Source organism: Condylura cristata, unplaced genomic scaffold (genome assembly GCF_000260355.1).
Source record: "Condylura cristata isolate star-nosed mole 26May11 unplaced genomic scaffold, ConCri1.0 scaffold00015, whole genome shotgun sequence".
NCBI lineage: Eukaryota > Metazoa > Chordata > Mammalia > Eulipotyphla > Talpidae > Condylura > Condylura cristata.
In genome coordinates, this window is record NW_004567116.1 from 607457 (window position 1) to 620722 (window position 13266).

Below are 13266 nucleotides of genomic sequence, written 5' to 3' on the forward strand. Positions count from 1 at the left end.
GACCCTGCCGGCAGGCCCGGAGGCTGCCCGGAGACGCCGAGTGGACACCTCCTCCCCGCGGGGGCGGGGGAGCACGGACACTTCTGGCGGGAGGCCCCGGGGCTCGGCAGAGCCAGCTGCCTCAGAGCGGTCGGGTGGGTGTCGGTGCCAGGGCCGTGTTGACCCCAGACGTGACGGTCTTCGTACCGCCTCTGATCTCGCCCTGCTCGCCCACTGAGTTGCCTCTTTCTGACATTCTCCTGGGGGGCGCCCCCGCCCCACTTCAGGGCCTCAGGAGTCGCGTCTGGCTGCTGGCTCCTGCCTTCTCAGCCACCAGCAACGCGTGTGCAGAAGCCCCTGCCGGTCAGGGCCGCGGTGTGGAGCGTGGGGTGCCGACGCCGGTGTCTGCCCTTAGGACTTGGTCACACGTGACGCGTGTCGTGTGGGCTGGTGTCTCCCCGGGACGCGTTACATACGTTACGGGGCCCCGCAGGAGTGAGTGGTGTGATGCCAGAGGGCCACGGTCACTGTCTCGGGTGGGCCTGGTCGTGTCCCGGGGCGCCAGCCCACAGCCCTGGGCATCCGCTAACTGTGTTGGACTCTGCGGGGCGCCCCCTCCTCGTTCAGGGTGCTGTAAGTGGGGCGCCGCTTTGCAAGGCCTGCTGCCCCCGCACTGCCAGTGTGCTGTCGCCTCCTCCCTGCGGTCTCTGGTCCCTTCAGGCTCTCGCTCCCCGCGAAGCCCAGCTCTCTGGGCTCATGCGTGGACAGCGCGCCCGCTTGGCCGAGAAAGGCGTCACTGCTTCAGGCAGGCAACTGCCCAGCTATGTTTCTGTAACTTGCTGCCTTTTGCCCTGAGTTCTGGGATTTGAATCAAGATCGGCTGAGGGGCCCCCATGGGGCGCAGCGGGTGAGGACGCAGCCCTTCAAGCTGGCCGCAGCTGCTTCCATGCGAGTTCGACCCCCGGCCAGGGAGGGACCCACAGGGCGCAGCAGGACCCCCCCCCCACCCCCCCCTCAGCAGTGTACTTCCTTGACCTGCCTGTTCTGCTCCCCACTGTCTCTGGTGAAGCCTCTCACTCCCCACACCACTGGCCTGGACCCCAGCTCTGTGTGCAAGACCTGCCAGGCGCTCGATAAGCCGGTCACAGCACCCCGCTCCCGAGACCGCCCGGCCTCCCTGGCTGCTGGCTGTAGTCGCCCCGAGCCTCCTCCCCTGCTCAGTCCCTTCCCCAGCTGGCCTCTGCCTCATCGCCTGCTCTGGCGCCACTGGGGCCCAGAGCCCCTTGTCCAGCACCACTGACCACCTCCACCGCCTGTCTGGTCTGCGAGCATGATTCCAGAGTGCAAAGTGGTTCTGCGAGCCCTGAGTGAATGGAGTTGTTATAAAAATGGAATTACTGGAGAAAAAGTTTTTTTCTCTTTGTCACAAGCTAAATTCCACTGTCACAGGGAGTTTGGGGGAGTGCTGAGTGTTGAAATGTGGGGTGTACTTTGGTGTGGGACATCGCTAGACGCTGTGGCCACCAGCTTCGCCACTGCCCCTCCTCCTCTGTTGTGAACTTTTGTATTTTTAAAGTGGACGTGGGGCGGGATGTGTCTTCAGGGGTGTTGAGCAGTCTGCAGAGGGAGGTGACGTTTCCGCCTCGTGTAACTATAGATGACGCCTCCTGTGCCTGGCGCTGTTTCTGCCGCACTTGCTCTCTCTCAAAAGGGGAGCCAGCCAGAGAGCTTTATCTCCTCCGTAGTCTTGCTTTGCCCTGTGCCAGTGAGGCGGCGGGGTGCTCCTGGGGTGGTCCGAAGGCCGGGTGGGGTGGGGCTCCCCCCCTCCTGACAGCACCTGCCAGCTCAGCCTTGGCCTTGAAGACCCGGGCCGAGAACCCCCTTTCGGAGGCGCCTCCTTGTTCTCGGCGTGCGCAGCAGGCAGCACGTCGTCTCTGCCGGGCCTGCCTGGCCTCGTGGTGGGGCTGTCCGGCCGCCAGGCTCGCAGAGGAAGGTCCCCAAGGATGGGGCGCGGGTGGCCCCGACGCGAGAGGGGAGAGCAGGTGTCTGGGCAGCGTGTCCTGGCCTCGGGCCGGACGCCAGTGCACCCACGACCCTGTCCTTGTGAGCGAGCCTCGGCGAGGGCTTGCAGACCCGGATCTGAGCCCTCGGCCCTTCCTGTCCCCTCGGGCAGGCGGCACAGGCGGGCCGGGGCCGGGCCCAGCGGGCTCCGGGGGCGCAGGGTGAAGGCTGGGCAGGGCGGCGTGGGTGGCGTGGCCTGTGAGTCCTGCGGGCAGCAGGAGCTCTGCATGGGCGCCGGTGGCCCTGCCTGGACCGTGGCAGCGGAGGCCCCGGCACAGAGAGTCCCGGATGCCACTCCCGGGTGGCGCTGGCAGCACCGAAATGCCCGCCCGCAGCAGGTCCGCAGGCCGCTTGGGTGACCTCCCCACAGCCTCGGTCCCCAGGGTGGCGCCCCTCGGGCAGCTCTGGTAACGGTTCCCGGAATTGTCAAGAGGGAAGTCACTCGCATGTTTTCATTTTTCTGACGGTTTTTGAAATCTTGGTTTGTGCTTAGAACTTTCAGCAAAGCCTGCCCAGCCGCAGAGGAGTGGTCTGGAGCCGCAGCCCCGGCGCCGGGCAGCGGCCTCTTCAGTCGCGGGCTGGCTTCGCGGCGGGTTCTCCCCCGCTGACCGAGTAGGCTCCTGCTTTAGGACAGCTGTAACCCTGAGAAAACGCGAGGTCCCTTCCCCAGGGCCGCCCCTGCTGTGGGGCACGTGGGCGTGGGCGCAGGCCCGTATCCGCAGCCCCAGTGTGCGCGGAGGCTCCTGTGGGCACCGAGGCGTGTGTGCGGCCTCTTGGCCCGTGGCCGGTGCCTGGTCTCCGTGCCGCACCAGGGGACTGGCCGCGTCGTGGCCGGTCACAGACAGCAGGCAGGACGAGCGCCTTTGCTGGGCGTTGGGCGGCCCCGCCTGAGCCGGGCGCTTCTCTTCCCTCTTGTTTAACACCTGCAGGCACCCCGCCCCCCGCCTTGCTGGCATCCCCTGCCCGGCCCGGGTTCTCAGGCCGGGTCTGGTGGAGACGGCTCCGTCGGTGGCCGGCTCCCGGGTTGCCCCGGGCACTGTGCCCCCGGCGCTCCGAGTAACCGCACTCGACTTGCTGGCCACGCCTGGGCGACGATACTCTGGCGTGGGCTCTGCAGGGTGGGCGAGCTGGCCAGAAAGCCCTGTCCTCCCTCTGCGATGGCCGGGCCGCAGGGGCGGGTCTTGGAGAGGCCGCACGAGGGTGCGCCCTGCACTGGGCAGGAAGGCCGGACAAGAGCCGCACCCCTCGGCTGCCAGGCCTCGGTCACGGAGGCTCTTCTGAGGGATGCGAGACGGCCTGCGTCCAGGGGCCTTCTGGGCCATAAAGGGTTGCCCGGACAAGGGCCGTAGTCCCTGCCGGGGAGAGGGCAGCAGCCGGCCCTGGGCAGGGCCTTTGTGCTCCGAGGGTCTGCTCCGAGTCAGTGCAGCCCTCCGCGCGGTCAGCGCCCAGCGTTTGAGACAGAAACTGCTTAGCTTCCAGCTGCCGATGTGGGGCTCTCACGGCCCGCTCCCCTGAGTCCGCAGTGTCTCCCCGTTGCTCTGGTGAGCCAGCCCAGTGGGGCTGGAGTAGGGAAGGAACAGGGACTGTGCCTGTTGGGGACAGCTGTCAGCACCTCAACAAGGGCACTGTTGACCTTCCCAGCCCAGTATGTGACTGTCCCCCGTGAATGCACCCCACACCCTTAAGGTGAGACAGGTCGGAGTCCAGTCAGAACCGGCCTTGCTTTGTAGAATGTCATAGCGGGCTCACCCAGGGCTGCCTCTGTGGCCGCCTTAAGCTAACTTACCATCTGCTTGGCTGTGTTTGTCACAGCAAGGGAGCTGGGACCCTCGCGCGGCAGCGGGGCCTGGAGACAGTCCCCAGAGGCATGGGGCGCCGGGTCGAGGGCTGGGACACGCTGGTTCCCACCGTAGCTGGAAAGGACTGTTGCTGCCACCAGCCAGGCCCTGCTCAGACATGAGGGAGCGGGGGGGGCCTGCGGCCTTGCAGCGGGCGTGGGCGCCCCGGGCCTGTGAGGGGACCTTAGTCTCTGGGTGGCACTCGGGCGTTATCTTCCCCGGGGTGGGTGAGCATGGTCTCTAACGTACTGACCTCCCTGTTTTGTTTCTCACGTTTGTTTCTGTCAGGAGCGACATTGAGATTCCTCTCTGAGCTGCGGGAAGAGCGTGACTAAATGCACCTGGGCCAGGCTGTCTGGGGGCATGAAGTGGCTGGGCGAATCCAAGAACATGGTGGTGCATGGCAGGAGGAACGGAGGCAAGTTGTCGAGTGACCATCTGCAGAACCAGGCCAAGCCCCAGCCCGCGGGCAAGGACGCCGTGAAGGCCGGCAGGGGCGTGGCGGAGCGCAGGTCGAGCAGATGTACGTAGCCTCCCCGCGCCCTGCAGGCGCAGCGCTCCTTGGGGCGGATGCTGGTCTCGCTGTTTCCCAGGTCCCGCTTTACGTCCGCAGTTCAGGGGGGGGCGGGTTATGATTTCAAAGTCATGTCGTTGTGTAAACGCGATTTTAACGTGTGCTGTGATGACCTTGGTTGTGCTTTTATGCCCACAGCTGTGTGTTTGGTGGGATTACAGCTCAACTAATCTGTCCTGCACAGTCTTAAGCCACTGCTCTTGCATTTCTTACAAGTTCAAAGGTTGCTTTTTTTACGTATATACTTCTCAGGGCGGCCACAGTAATACAGCTGACGCTAACTGCGCCAGGCTCTGCCGTTGCTCCTGTTCGTGGAGCGTGAGCAGAGGCTTGTCCGGGCAGCGAAGTGCTGTGGATAAGAAGTTACCCTCTGCTCACTCTGTACTCTGGTGAGAACAAGGCTGCTTGTTGGGCTGTCGCTCACAGGTTGCAGTCAGTGCCCCCGGCCGCTTACCCCAAGTGGGCGCCGTATGAGCGCCGGCCCGCAGCTGCGTCGCGTCACGCGATCCCCAGGCCAGCTTGGCCCCGGTGGGTGCTGGCGTCGGAGTGCACCGTGGGTCCGAGTCAGCCCGGGTGCGTTCAGTTCCAGGTCGGGTGCTCCGGCTCTGATGCGTCTCCTGCTGTGGCGGGCGGTGCCGCTCGCCAGGCTGGCTGCCACAGCCTTTCCGTCACAGTCTGGGTCTCTTCCGTAGACCTCCGCACGGCCGCCCTCGTCCTCTGCGGCGCAGAGGGGCCTGGAGGCGCTCGGGCAAGCAGTGGCCGCACCGCACCACGGCGCTGTAGGCTGTGGCCGGTGAATTAGGCAGCTCTTAAATTTGCTTTTGGTCTTGTTCATTTCTGGCCAGTAGTTCTTGATCTTCTTTTGGGCATCAGGGTGCAAATAGGTCTTGATAGTTTCCTTGTTGGGCCAAGTTAGTAGAAAATCGCATTACATAGGCTGCACTTCACCAAGTAGGTAGAGCCAGAGGAATGTGTGGAAGAGAACCCCGAGTGTAAAGACGGGGAGAGTCACGGTCAGTGACCAGGCAGGAATGGTGCAAAATAAGAGACCTCACCTGACGTCAGAGCTCCGAAAATACACGGCGAGAAGACGGACTGAATTGGAAGGGAAGAAATAATTCAGTGATAGTTTGGAGACTTCAGTATCCACTTTCAGTTGTGCTTAGTTAGGCAGAAGATAAAATGCGAACGGTCCGGGCCTCCCTGGTGGCACAGTTGAGTCTCGGCACTGTCACAGCCACTGCAACAGAAGTTTGGTCTGTGATCAGGGCGTGACCCGCAGGGCACAGCAGACCTCTCCTGTCCCCCTGTTCTGCCCCACACTTTGTTTCTGGGGAACCCTCACCCCTTGCACCGCCGGCCTACACCCCAGCTCCTGTACGCATAAATAAATAAATACAAATCTTGAAAAAAAAAAGGCAGTGGGCATAGTGGAGTGGAATTGGAAAGAGAAGTTTAATTCACAAGTGGACACTCAACACATGCCCGAGTAGCCAACGAAGAACTCGTACGAGAAATGGAGCGCGGGTGGGCGCGGCGGTGGCGGTGTGGCAGCAAAGGGCAGTGCGCAGACTTCGAGGGCGTCTGCAGTTGTGAGTGTAGGTTGGCAACAGAAGAAAGATCTTGATCAGTAACTAACCTTTCAGTCTGACTCACCAGAAAAAGGAAGTAACCAAACCCAAAACAAGGGTGATGGAAGTAATAGAGTAGAATTTAGCAGCCTAGAGCACAGAAAGACAGAAAAGCCAACAAAACTAAACGCTGATTCTCAGGAAAGATCAGCAGGACTGGTAAAGCTTTAATTAAGCAAGACTGGCCGAGAAGAGGAGACTCCAGAATGAAGACTAGAGTTCCACAGCACGAGGTATCCTGAGGTACCACAGAAGTAGAAGCAGGTCCGTCACTCCACTTCTGGTGGATTGCCCAAGGGAAGCGAAGCAGGAATTCCGGGGAATAGACGCCTGTGACAGCGTTAGCGTGATGGCCAGCCTGTGGGACAGCTCGGCTGCCCATGGCAGGTAGGCGGATAGAAGATGAACTGAGGCGCAGAGTGGAGTGTGGTCAGCGCGAGAAGGGAGCGAGAGCGAGAGCGCGCGCGAGGGCACGTCCGGCAGGCCCGGGCCTGGGTGGGCGCCGCGGAGACGTGGAAGCCGCAGATTGAATCTGTTTAGGAAGGAAAAAAACAGTAAAATGGTAATTCCCTGAAAGGGGGGATGATGCAGACTTGCAGTGATTTCTCAATAAGCTACAGACTGTGTAAAGGATAGTATTTTGCAGATAATTGTGTAAAACGAAAAGCATCACAACAGCAGCCAGTTTGTCAAAGTAACGTGCTGCACACCTTCACGTTACACAAAAGTGCTGTCATATTTATCCAGTCAGACAACAGAAACAAGAACGAAAGAAGGTCTGGTGCGACCGGCTGACAGTAGCACTAGGGATAACCACGCACCAACAGCGTCGGCCACAGGCGGGACCGAGAGATTCCTACAAAGTCACAAGCTGTCAAAACTGATTCGGGAAGAAATATAAAATCTGAATAAACCAAGTAAGAAAATTGACTCAGTGGTTTTCAAGAATCTCAACCTGCAAAGGAAGTTTCCGGTCCAGATGGCTTCATTGATAAGTGCAGTAGGTATTTAAGTCAGAATGAATACCGTTCTTCAGAGGCTGTTCTAAAAATATATTGGAAAGGAACACTCTCCTGACTCATTTGATGAGGCCGTGTTATCTTGCGGCCAAAACCAGAGACGTCGCAGAAGAGAGAAACCACGGACCAGTGTGCCTGATAGCCGGGCCGAGTCCTCAGTGGGGCAAGCCCGGCAGAGGGCAGGTCCGCAGCACCGCCTGCCCTGCCGGGGCTTGCCCTGGCAAGCAGTCAGTGTCACACACCAGCCGCAGACTAGACGGGCACCACACAGCGCCCCAGCGGGTGCAGGCTGGAAACACTGCACTCGGGAGGAATCGCAGCCCCGCCACTCGGGAAAGGGCCTCCCCCGTGCACCACTGACGCCACATTGACTGACGGAAGAGTGAGTGGTTCCCCTGGAGGTCAGGAACGAGAATACCTGCCTCACCGCTTTTAATTCAGCATTGTATGAGTTTCTAACCATAGCAGTTAGGCAGAAAATGACCTCATAAAGGCATCCAAATTAGAAAGGAAGAAGCCAACCATCTAGGTAACAGTGACGTGATTAGAAAGCCTAAGCATTAGAATTTACTAAAAAACTTAGAACTAAAAAAACCCAAAAACTTAGAACTGACAAGTTCAGGTTGCAGGATACAAGGTCAATATACAGATATCGAGTATATTTCTTTCTTTTTTTTTAAAGATGTATTTATTCATACGGAACTGGGGTACAGGCCAGAGATGCAGAGGGTGAGAGGCTTCACCAGAGACAAAGCGGGGTACAGAACAGGCAGATCGACAAACCACACTGCTGAGGGGAGCAGCGGGCGGGTCAGGAGAGGTCTGCCGCACCATGGGGTCACCTCCGGGGCAGGCGGGGATCGAACTCAAGCGGAAGCGGCTTTAGATTCTCAGTGCTGTGCTTCAACCCGCTGTGCCACCGGGGAGGGCTGAGTATATTTTTTATGATAGTTGATCCCCAAGTTTTATTTACAGTGACATCAGAAAGGAAAAGTAGTTGGCAGTGAATTCAACATATGTGCAAAACCAGTTCAACATATGTGAAAACGCTAGGGCAGACCTGGATGACTGGGTCAGCATCGTGCCTGTTTGGGAGACTCCGTGTTCGTGGGAGGTGACCGTGTGCTTGTCAGAATCTCAGTCAACTTCTTCGCAGAAATCACACTGACTTAAAATTCTCCAGAAGGCCAAGGGACTCGGAATAGCAAGAGCAGGCGAGAACAGCTCGGGGTCTCCTCTCGGCTGGAGCCCTTGGGTCGCGCCTCAGCACAGCAGGTAGCATGTGCGTGGGTGGGCTCGGCCGTCAGGCGCACCTGTGCTCACAGTCCTCATTTCCGATAAGTCCAAGAAACGACATGGGAGCAGAGGACCGGATGTGGGAAGGCTGGAACCAGGCCTGGCCTTGCCCTGTGACAAGTGAAAATGAGTCAGACCTGAACTAAAAGATGAACTTAAAGCTCCCTAGAGAAAACATATTCATGATTTAGGATCTTGAATTTGGCACTTGTAAGCCCAAGAACAAGAAGGGGAGAAAAGATTCGTTGAGATTAAAAGTGGCAGAATTCTGGGCGCTCTGGGGGCTACAGGTTGAGTCTCTGCACTCTCGCTGCTGCGGCTGAGTTCGATCCCCAGCTGAGGGACCTGTTCTGTGCCCCACTCAGTCTGGTAAATCCTCTCATTCCCCTGAACCTCTGGCCTGTACCCCAGTTCTACACAAAAACAAAAGTAAAATTCTCGGCTTAAGGGATACTACCAAGAATGTAAAATCACCGGTCACAGAATAAGGAGCAGTTTTTTTCAAATCACAGAGTCTGGTGAGGGACTGATGCCAGAAAGCAGGAAGCCGTGAGTTGGCAGTGGGTACCCCCCCCCCCCGCCAGCAGCGGGCGGGGTCTGAGCAGACAGACTCGAGAAGCTCAGAGTCACCCGTTAATCGGGAGCAGACTGGGGTCCTGAGAAAGGGACAGGTGTCCCCAGAAGGTTGCACCCTGCACTGGTGCAGGGCCACCTGCATTGGCACTTGCCCAGTGAGTGACCGCAATGGAGGGCCAGCGGGCGGGCGCCGATGGAGTGCGGCGGCCCTTTCTCACCGTCACCGTGCGCACTTGGCTGTGTCGACGCCAGAGGGTCTCGGTTCTTACTTGCAGTGATGAATGACGTGATTTCACTTCCCGAGTACCAGCCTAAGTGGGTGACGAAGCGTGATGGGTCTCAAGGTAGTTTCCCATTGCAGTCACTTTTCTTTGTCCCCACAGGTAATGGCAGTTCTGGATTCGAAGGGCAGAGCCGCTATGTACCATCTTCCGGGATGTCTGCCAAGGAGCTGTGCGAAAACGACGACCTGGCCACCAGTCTGGTGCTCGACCCCTATTTAGGTTTTCAGACGCACAAAATGAATACGAGGTAATTCGAGTCTTCGTCCTGATGGAACAGGCGATGTGGAATTTAAGGAAACCAATGGTCATCTTGCCTTGAGGTCACACTTGACTCGCGTTCGGGGACAGGCTTCCCGTGCCGCCCGCACAGCGCAGCCGGCCTCGGCGCTGTTAGCTCGGCGTGCCCGTTCTACCTCAGGATGTTTGCGCTAAAGTACTGGCTGGAGAAGCATCTTCGTGCTCCGCCTTAAATGCTGCCGGTCGCGTCAGCTGAGAGGAGAGTGCTGGGGCGCTGTGGCCTGGGGCCGCGCTGGCTCCTACCTGGAGTAGGTCACGTCAGGCTTTTCCGTGGCTTCAGTGGCTTCATTGCAGATGTTTCTTCTTTTAAATAACTGATACTCTGAGGGAATCCTGGCATTGTGTTTGCTCAGCGGCTGGGCACTGTCGGGCGAACGCTTCTGGCTGCGCGGCAGTCTGTCCGGTGCGGGCGAGGGAACAGGTGTCTGCGCTGCCCCGAGCGCGTCGGCGCGGTCTGTAAGGTGTTCCTCGGTCCCCCAGGCCTGCCATCACTCCTCAGTATCCTCTCCCGGCAGCCTGTGGGCTCTCGGGGTGACTGCGCTGCCCGACACCGGTGCTGGTGGCGCCTGTCTCTTTCCCCCACAGCGTCATCTCTCAACCGCCGTGGCAGAAGGTTCCAGGCAGGAGGAGGCCCCGGCAGCCCCGGCTCACGCCCCTCGCACGCCGCGCTCGCAGCCCCAGAGCCGGGTGGCCCCGGGCCTGGTGCCAGGCAGAAAGCCATGTCACCAGAGGTGGGGCCCGAGGGGCGGTGGTCAGAGGGAGCTCTGGTGTCCGTTTCTTTCCCTTTCAATCTTTCTCTTACTAGATCTAAAGCAAGATGCCTCGTGACGGATGTTTTAGTTCCAGAAAAACAGGCGAAAATGTGCCTTTGGTATTTTCATGTTATTTCCCGTCATCGTGTCTTTATTTACCAAACCGAAGTGAAAAGTTGGCACAGGCTTGAGACATCTGTCTGCCTGAGATGGGAGGGCTGCCCGGGACAGTCGGGGTGGCCGCCCTTGTCCAGCTGTGGCTGCTTGCGTGACGTTAAGTCCGTTTCCCTTTTTCCTGAGGAAACGGAGGCCACCAGAGCGCTCCTCCCGAGAGGACACTGGCAGCACGCACCCTGCTGCCGCCCCCGGTTAGGCAGACATGTGGAGGGCTGTCACACGTGGCAGCCTGGTGGCGTTCAGGCGCTCACGACGCGAGTTTTCAAGAGTGAGCCTCACGCCTTGGGCGCTGAGACAGGAAGGCTCGCTGTCGCGTGGCACAGTTCGGTGGCCTGCGTGTCTTCAGAAACGCCACCCATGTCAGAGATTAACAAGAACTCCCCAGAGTGTGTGCTTGCGTCATTTCAGAGATGACGCTCCGGCAGGTCTGCGGCGCCCCGGTGGGTAGCGTGGGTGACTAGCTTGCCCGCCTCTCCTGGGCTGTGCAGTGTGTGGCTGGCAACGCGCTGGCCCTGCCTGGTCGCCTGAGCTTGCGTCTCAGCACTGGCACCCCGCAGCCCACCACAGCCCTCCCCGGCCAGGGAGAGACCCCAGGTGCAGTAGGCCCCTCCTGTTCCCCCGCTCCCCTCAGCAGTGTACCCCAGTGGATCCACCTGTTCTGCCCCCCACTCTCTCACCCACCCACTCTGACCTGTGCCCTCGCTCTTCTACGCAGAAACAGAGAAATAAATAGGATCTTTAAAAAGAGAGAGGGGATTGCCTTTAAAAAGAAAAAATAGAGCTGCAGTCGGAGCTCATTCTCCGCGCCGTGTCGCAGCCGGCTGCCGTGTAACCGGCCTGTCCCGGCGCTGCCAGGCTGCGGTTCGAGTGTCGTGTCTTGCTCTGTTCGCCCGCCGTCTCGGTGCACCCCGGCGGTGCCAGAGCAGCGGTGCCCGCCACCTGGGGGTCCTCAGCGACGGGTGGCCTGTCGCGGCCCCGGCTTCCTGCGTCGGTCAGCTGGCCTTCGTCAGCCGCGACCTTCCGACCCTCGTGACGGAGGGGAGCGCTGTCCGCACGGCTGGTCCTTCCTGCCGGCCGGGGCGCGGGGCCCGCTCGTCGCCCCGTGCCCTGCTGGCTTTTATTTTCTTACTTTGTTTTTGCTTCTTTATAGTCACAGTGGGACATGAATTTGTGTCACGTTCAGTGTCACTTTAAAACAAATGCTTGCCTAGAACGCGTGAGGGTCTGTGCCAGCCTGGCTTGGCGTGGTCACAGTAAATGTGCCGTGGGAGGTGTCGGCGTCTGGCGCCCACTGTCACTCCGAGCCTCCCGGGGCTCCCGTCGCCGCGTGGGGTCTCAGCTGCAGCTGAGGCTGTAAGTCTGTTCAGAAATGATAAATGCAAATTGTACAATTCACTTTTTATTGTTTGTTTTTGCATTTATATAGCACCTTTCCTTCGAGGAGCTCAAGGCATTTTTCAAAATCTGACAGTTTTTCTCACAACAACCCTGTGAGGTAGGTGGAGTGCCCCGCGCACGGCGATCAGACCCACTGCCCCTCTGTGACTGCGCTGCGCTTAACCCCGGCGGTGGCGTCGGGAGGCGCCAGGGCTGCTGGCGGCCCTTTCACTTTGTTCGGTCCTCGCAAAAGCTGTGCCTGGAGAAAGCACCCGTGCCCTTGCCGGGGCCTGGCGGGAACCCAGCGTCGGCATCCCCAGCCGGGAGCCCGGGCATCGCAAGCGTGTGGCGGCGGCCGGCGTGGTCCTGGTCCTTCAGGTGGAGAAGGACCAAAGGACCGAAGGGCCGGGGCCTGGCTGGACCCTCGCAGCTCCGTCAGGAGCCCCGGCGCCAGCCCTGCCTGGCCGGGTTCCTTGTCTGAGCGCCTCCTCTCCTCCCTCGCTCCTCCTCGCGTCCGCCAGCGCCCGCGTGTGCCTGGCTCGGCCCGCTAGGCCCGCCTGCGCTGGCCCGCCTGCCTGTGTTCTCCTGGGCTTGGAGACAGCACCTGGAAGGGCGACTGGAAAGGGTGGGGCCGGGTGTGAGTGCACGCTGCTGTGAATGACGCCTTCTTAAACATTTCTAGGCTTGGCGCGGAGTAGTGGGAGAGAAGAATGCTGAGTCATTTAGATAGCCAGAGTATTCAGAGAGGGATGGGCGGTGTGTGGCTTTGGAAAAGCTGGTACCAGTCCCCTACCCCCCGCCCCCGTCCAGGCTGTAAGGACTCTGGCCTCAGCCCTGCTGGCCCAGGCCAGGTCCTGTTCCAGTGAGTGGACACCAGAGGGCGCCGCCCCTGCCTGCCAGGCCTGGCAGGACCAGGGCTGCTTTAGATGCTCCGTTTCCTTCTGGCTCTAAGAACCTGGTGTGTGGCGAGCTTTGTGCCACTGGTGTGGGAGAGGTCACCCTTGGTTGTGGAGGGGCGCGGCATGCTTCATGCTCGCCAACGCCGTCATCCTGAGTGTCCCCCAAGTGCCCTTCTGCCCGCCTTGCGCTGGGACGTGCTCGTCCCTCCCCGCCTACGAGGCATTAGTGGGGTTGGACTGAAGCTGGCCACGGCGGTGGTGCGGCCCCGCTGCGTCTTCCCTCCTGCCTGCACCCGGGACCGTGTGTCCCTCCTCTGCCTCCCTGTTGGCCACGCCCTGCAGCCAGCTGTGCCAGTAATTTTCTGACATTCTGTGGAAGGGGGGTCTTGTCAGTAGGTAGCGAGGGCAGCCCTGCGGGGCCTGCTTGTGTTGAAGTCGGGCAGCAAAGTCGGTGCAGGCCTGTGGCAGGCGTGCCTTCTGTGCTGGGCCCGGCGGGCCGGGGGGGC

General features: G+C 60.1%; 1 protein-coding gene across 1 annotated transcript in view; it reads left to right on the forward strand.

The window, feature by feature from the left end:
* Positions 1–4170: 4170 nt before the first annotated feature.
* Positions 4171–13266, forward strand: part of SUV420H1 (suppressor of variegation 4-20 homolog 1 (Drosophila)) — a 26064-nt gene continuing 16968 nt past the window's right edge. The window contains exons 1-3 of the mRNA XM_012725116.1: positions 4171–4401; positions 9358–9505; positions 11911–11979. Of these exons, the coding sequence (XP_012580570.1) occupies positions 4242–4401; positions 9358–9505; positions 11911–11979 (377 nt within the window). The 5' untranslated portion in view covers positions 4171–4241. The remainder of the gene's footprint in view (positions 4402–9357; positions 9506–11910; positions 11980–13266) is intronic.